This window comes from Fulmarus glacialis, unplaced genomic scaffold (genome assembly GCF_000690835.1).
Source record: "Fulmarus glacialis isolate BGI_N327 unplaced genomic scaffold, ASM69083v1 scaffold23329, whole genome shotgun sequence".
In the NCBI taxonomy this organism is placed as follows: Eukaryota; Metazoa; Chordata; class Aves; order Procellariiformes; family Procellariidae; genus Fulmarus; species Fulmarus glacialis.
In genome coordinates, this window is record NW_009235502.1 from 700 (window position 1) to 7,390 (window position 6,691).

At 51.8% G+C, this 6,691-nt stretch overlaps 1 protein-coding gene across 1 annotated transcript in view; it reads left to right on the forward strand.

Moving 5' to 3' along the window:
- The window catches only part of NAT9 (N-acetyltransferase 9 (GCN5-related, putative)), a 2,821-nt gene extending 417 nt beyond the window's left edge, over positions 1–2,404 (forward strand). Inside the window, exons 2-6 of the mRNA XM_009586053.1 lie at positions 431–540; positions 1,464–1,604; positions 1,828–1,887; positions 2,074–2,168; positions 2,258–2,404. Of these exons, the coding sequence (XP_009584348.1) occupies positions 431–540; positions 1,464–1,604; positions 1,828–1,887; positions 2,074–2,168; positions 2,258–2,404 (553 nt within the window). The remainder of the gene's footprint in view (positions 1–430; positions 541–1,463; positions 1,605–1,827; positions 1,888–2,073; positions 2,169–2,257) is intronic.
- The last annotated feature ends 4,287 nt before the right edge of the window (positions 2,405–6,691 follow it).

A 6,691-nucleotide genomic window follows, 5' to 3' on the forward strand; every position in this document is an offset into this window, starting at 1 on the left:
GTAAAGCCAGGTGGATGTTTGATAAATTGGAAACAGGCGTGCAGGCAGTTTGTAAAGTGCTGGCCTGGGCAGCTGCAACCTCAGCACAAAGATGCCAGTGTTAGTCTTTTTGTCAGTGTCCAGGAGATGCTGTATCAATCTCAGTCAGAATGCACCAGAACTCAATGCTCGGTATTTTTAAAAACATCAAGTTTGCATCAGGCAGTCTTCAGGCAAAGCCACAGGACGGGCAAACTTGCTAAATTTCCACAGAGAACACTGATTCCTGTGTTAGATAAGGGAGAGAGACTTATGGATACTTTTAAGTTGCCATGAATGCCAGGCTAGTGTTTTCAGAACTGGTTTATGACAGCCTGATCCTTGGAGCACTTGTGGAAATCAGACTGCAATACTGTAGTTCAGGCAGTGATCTGCTTCTGGGTCTCATCAGGTACCATGAGTGGATGCAGTCAGAGGAGCTGCAGCGCCTGACCGCCTCTGAACCACTCAGCCTGGAGCAGGAGTATGAGATGCAGCGCAGCTGGCGGGACGACGCAGACAGTGAGGATCTTCAACATTTTCTAAGGGTGGGGGGGAGTGGTGATCAGGTCCCTTCTCTCATGTAAAAGACCCACAGTGGGCTGAGAGTGCCCAGTGAGTGGGCTCTACTTGCTGAAGCAGATGGGATGTGAGACCTTCTACAACAGTAGCTTAAAACTGGCTTTCTGTTTATAGCTGGTATATGCTCAGGGAAGCAGAGAATGTCCGGGGCTGTTGGTGTGGTTTTTATCCTGTTTTTCAAAGATTACAGTGATTTACTTCCCACAGCATTATGTGCTGAGCTGCTGCTGCACAGTCAACACTCCCCAGGTCTGATCGTTGTAAAAAGGTGGAAGGGGGTTGTATTTTTCCTTGAGAAATCGAATGACTTTATAATTACCTGGTTGAGGTGTGCTGACTGAATTGGTGGTTTTCCTACAGGTAATGAATCACTGCCCTTAAAGCCTGGTAGAAATATAGTGAGGTCCAAAATACTGAGGCTGGCAAAAACCTCAGTCCGGAACATTTGTCTTAGCTGGCATTAAAAGCCTTACTAAAAGCAAAAATAATATGGACTAGGTGAGTCACTAGGTCTCAGTCTCTTGTGCACCAACAATTCTTTGCCCAAACTTGCTGCAGAGTGAGACAAGACAGGGAGACCTCAAGTCATGGAATGAAAGTTTTCATGCTCCTTAAATAGGCTGTTTCTAGTCTTGGTGTCTACACCACCTTCACAACAGATTTTTCAGAATATTTCTTGTATTTTTAGGGATGGGAGCAGGCACACTTGGCATGGGAGGCCTAATTATTAGCTCTTCCTCACTGTTAACATGTGGAAATTGTTGTTCCTGTGTCTATTGCACGCCTTTAATTTCGTCCTTCAGTAATTTGTGAGTAGTTCTCAGTGTGCCCTGAAAATGCTGCTACGTTTTTGTTTTCCCCAGAGTGCACCTTCATTGTGCTGGACACGGAGCAGTGGTCTGGGAAGGCGTGTGCGGATGAGGACTGCATGGTGGGGGATGTGAATCTCTTCCTCACTGACACTGAGGATCCGACATTGGGCGAGATTGAAATTATGATTGCAGGTCAAGTTCTGCTTCCTAGGTTGGGCCTCTGTCACCGTGGCTAAAGCCAGGTGCAGGCAGATGTTATGTACAGCAGCTTTTTATTCTCCTTGCCTTACCATGGCTGTTCAGCCCTGATCAGCATCCTTTGCTGGTCTGGGTCACAGTCTCTTCTGAAAAGTACCTGGCATGGCTGATTTGTCTCTCGTAACAGGATGCTGACTTCTGTGGCTCTCTCTTTCAGAGCCCGGCTACCGAGGCAGAGGGTTTGGCAAGGAGGCAGCTCTGATGATGATGTCCTATGGTAAGGGTGGCTCAGTGGAAAGGGAATGGGAGTACAGTCAGGATGTGATCTAGAAGCACGTATTCCCAGTGATACAGACAGGGTAGTAAGGGATCCATCTGCCCTAGAAATTGGAGTCCTGTGCCTTTGTAGATGTGGCAGCCGAGGAGGTAATAGAAATGCTTCTCTTTCTGGTTTCTTTTGCAGGAGTGAGAAACCTGGGGATCACCAAATTTGAGGCTAAGATTGGTCAGGAAAATGAAGCCAGTATCTGCATGTTCAAAAAGCTTCATTTTAAGGAGGTGTGGTAACAGCCTGTCTTCTACCAGAGAACGTGAGCAGCATTTGCCCTGTGACCAGGATTGAGCTGTTTTTCCTCTGTGTGGTACAGGTTGCTGTGAACAGTGTTTTTCAAGAGGTCACGCTGAGGCTGGATGTCAGTGACCAGGAGAGACAGTGGCTCCTGGAACAGACAAACCATGTGGAGGAGAAGAGCTACGTTGAACTGAAGCTGCCAGCTGGGGTGCTGGAGACCTGACAGACACATCCAAACACAGGTTTGGTTTCCAGGGAGGAGTTGGACACTGTTGGAGGTCTGGGTGTGGAGGACACTAGTGAGCCAACACTGCACTTGACTGTTTTCATCTGTCTCCTTCGGTTACTTTATCATCTTCTCAGCTTTGCACCTTGTTGCGCCAGCCAGGAATACTGCCTGAAATCTGGACCTGGAGAACAGCCACTAATTCACAGGCTTGACTAGGAATGACTATAACCTTAACATGCTGTTCTAGCAGAGCCTAAAATCACCAGCAGTTAATTGATTCCTGGTGCGACCAGTTTCCAGACAAGCAGCACCCACTGTTCCTACTTCCACTGCCCTTAGAGCAGGATTCATTAGTTCAACAGAGGCGGTCTCCATGCGCTGGTAGCTCAGTCTGTTTTCTTTTGAGTAAAAAAACTGACAAAAATCTGAGGTTTCCCCAGAGCCATCTGGGAGTAGTGGGGCTTGGCTGCTTGCTTTGGCTGGTGAAAGAGTGGTTAGAAGTTGTAAAGGACAGTAGAGACTCTTTGAACCCTATTTTCTGGGGTGTGGTGGGTTGCAGGGGGACACTGCTGGATCCTGGAAGCGAAAGGCCCAGGTGCGGGTGAGCACAACCAAAGGGCAAGTGCTGTTAACGTGATGAAAATTATTGCTATCAGCAACCGAGACTAGAGCAGAGCCTTGCCACGATGGCTGCATAATGCGGGGTACTGGCAGCTGCAGGAGGCTGCTGAGACAAAACCTCTTGCTGAGTTTCAAGACCGTGCTTTGGCATGCTGCTGCCTGATAAGAATGTGGACCTGGAAACCTCAGGCCATCAGTGAAGGGATATTGCACTTCATTTTACCAGGCTGCTTTTATGAAAGCAAGGAGCAGGAGAACACAACTGAAAGGAGACACAGTAGTGATCCCTTTCTTCAAGGAGCTCAGGACTTGCTCTGCTGAGCCTGGAGGCTCTTACTGGCTGCTCTCCAGTAAGACAAATGGGGGGAAAAATATCTCTTAGTGGGGCAGATACCTTTAGGACAGGAGTTAGCCAGCCAGCCTCCGCTGAGATACATATGAGATCTATTGTTGAAGGAGAGGCACTTGCTTGATGCCCACTGGACAGACTTTTTAATGCAGTTATTTAGCCTGACCTTTCCTGCCCCACACAGCGTGCTTTCCACAGCAGGGAAGCTTGCTGAGAAGAGAGGAGAGAAGGTAAGGAGGATAACTGACATGTTTTCCCACTGTCATAGCAGCCATAATGGCTAATTCTAGACCAGAAATTATTTGTTGCTATTACAAAGTATCAGGTGATAGCTTTCAGATTTGCCCAGGGATGTTTTTATCAGAGATTGGTAGACTGTGGAATTTTTAGTGTTGCTGTGCCTGTATTTTTAGGGGCTGGGGGTTTTAGTTTTCCAATTTTAGTTCATTTAAATACATCATTCCTGTGACTAATATTAAAACCAAGTGTGGAACAGTGTATCATGGTATTTTAAACAACAAGTATTTAGTGTGGATTTAGTTGTAGCGAAAGCTATGTGCGGTAATGAAGTGAAGCGCAGCTCTACTTCCAGCTGGGATTACCATGATGAGGGCTACTAATCCTCATGCTCTTCGTCACCTACTGCAGGCAGCAATGAATTCTGTCTCCCAGAATGAGATTTGCAGAACTTGCCAGATAAACTGCTGGCTCTGTGCTCCTTCCTTGGAGCGTTTCATCCCTCTACCAGAGGTGCGAGGTCAGACTGGCAGAAGAGATGTAGCTGGGGTGGGATTTGCTCCCCTGAAAAGTGACCAAGGTGGGCAAAGTTCTTTCCTTCAACCTCTGCTGCCAGGGCCAAGGCAGGCACAGTGAAACCATGCTGTCCTCCCCAGCTCCCCATGCCCAGCCAGTTGCTCTGGAGCCGGCAAGTGCCCCGCTTGGTATCCCCGGTCCCCTGGCAACGCTGGCACCTCCATGGCCAGCTGGAAAAAGCCTTCGCCCTGGCAACCCAAAACAAAGTTGGGTCTGTCCCAGAGCCATGGCCCTCCCCTAGGCTGGGGAGGGTCCCAGTGGGGCTCAACCAGGGTTCCTACAGGGAACAGTCCCCAGGCTGCTCCGACCGGGCAAAGATGCAAAAGATGCTCCTGGGATCCTCTAGGTGCCCCCACTCCTGCCCCACATGGTCAGCCCCAGCCCACAGCATCGCACCCCATTCCAGGCAGGGATGCCCTGCTGGCCCCAAGGGAGTGAGAGTGGGAAACGGGACAGAGGCTCACATCCACTCAGCAGTGCCACCACAGAGAATATGACTTTGGGGGACAAGGCAGGTTGAAATGGGCTTCCCCAGCTTGCAGGGGGGGAGTGACAGCCTGCACGTCCCCCACAGATCTCATGGCAGTTTGTCACTGGGTGGTCATTTTAGCCGCAGACCTCTGCAACCACTCATCTGCTCAGGTAGAGGAGCTTGTCTAGGGGTTTGGAGCGCAAAACCAGAGTGTGCAGAAGGGGAGGAAGCGAAGATGCTGGGCAGAGGCTGCAGCTGCAGGTCCAAGGCATGCCACAGCCATTGCTGAGAGCACAGCCCTGCCTTGTTCCCGGAAAGCTGCCATCCCACCCTCCCTGGCACAGCCATGATGCCAGCCCAGCCCTGCTGAGCCACCTAGACACAGCGTGCCCCTGTGCTTACCCACTGCAGCAGCAGGGCTTAGCTTGGCCATGTATAAGCTGCCCTGGGAAGAGGCAGGGTGGCAGAGCCCCTGGGGGTGTCCTGGCCCCACCATGCTGTGCCCCCAGCTCATTCCACTATCACCAACCCCATGCTGAAACACCTCTCTGCCCTGCTTTCCCCTGCTTTGCTCCCCAGACAGGGCCAAGATCCATCAATTTAGGGGAACAAGCAACCCTCTCCGCACCGATCCCCCTGCCTTCCCCCAGCCCAGGATGCAACCCTGGGGCTCAGGCTCACCCCAAACCCACCCAGAGGGCTGGGGGCAGTTTTGGGCTGCCCCCAGGAGAGCTGCCTCTCTCTAACCAGGCCAACAGACAGAGATTAGAACCCCACATCACTCCCCCCCACCCCCACCACACTCCCCAGGGGATTAGAGCCCTTTAATCACCCTGAGGTATTAACCCACACTGGGATGAGTCTATCTCTCCCCGACACCCCCGGCCTGGCCCCACTGGGTGCTGAGGGGGCACCCAAACCAGCCCCAGTGTCCCCCACCACTGGGAGTGTTACCTGCCTCTTTCCCCAGCCCTGGCAGCATGGTGAGCCCCCAACGAGCCCCCATGCATCCTCAGGCTTCAGAAGGATTTAGGCTTAAACCAGACACGTGAAGTCAGGAAGGTTTATTCCAGTAAACAGAATTTCTCTTGAGCTGGACAGTACAACAACACCCGATCGCAAAACACAGAAACAAAACATCCACAGGAAAAATTTCCACAAAATACATTTAAAAAAAAAAAGCGTGATTGGAAAACTCTTATTTTGGAAAAAAACAGTGTCTATTGAGAAGCCTTTAAATTAAACAGTGTCGGATTCAAACCCTGATCAGCTCTGTCTCCAGGAGTGAGCCAGAGCAAAGGAGATAATTATTGCTTGCTGTGCTGCCTCCGGACACCCTCTCCTCTCCCAAAGCAGCCCCAGGGGCAGGGTGCTGGGGGCTCCCTGCTATGCCAGGCACCCATGTTCTTCCTTGCACCCGCTGGGACCCAGGGGAGTGAAGGGACAGGGTCATCATGGACGGAGCTTGCCAGGTGGGGTGAAACACCCCAGGGAGGAATTGCTGTGGTCAGCAGGGGTTTGCTAAAAGTCACTAAAAGCCTCAGCTTTTGCAGTTAAAGGGCAATTTGGGGTGGGGAGGGCTCAAATGGAGATGGGGTTTGGGGTGGGGGAAGAATCAAGGAACAGCAGGGATCAGGAAGAATCAGGGAACAGCAGGGATCAGAAGTGTTGGGCATCGGGCCGCCCCAAATCCCCGACCCCCCCAAACCCCTGCTTGTGCCGACGGGGGTGTGCAGGGCTTCAAGGCAGGGCTGGAGGAGCACCTCGGGGATGGGGTCATAGGATGGGGCAGCCCCCCAGCACCCCCCGGCTCTCTCTAGCCTAAAACCACTGCCTAGACCCCGCTGTGGGGATGCTCGCTGGCCATCGAGCCCCATCCCTCAGGTCAAGGTAGTGGGGAGTGGCCCGGCATCCCTGCCAGGAGCCTGTGGCGAGAAGGAGGGGGATGCAGGAGAGGGGGGTGCGAAGCTGAGGGGGGCCAGTGGACCCTCCTCCCTGCGCGGGGGCCTTACCTGGATGGTTGATC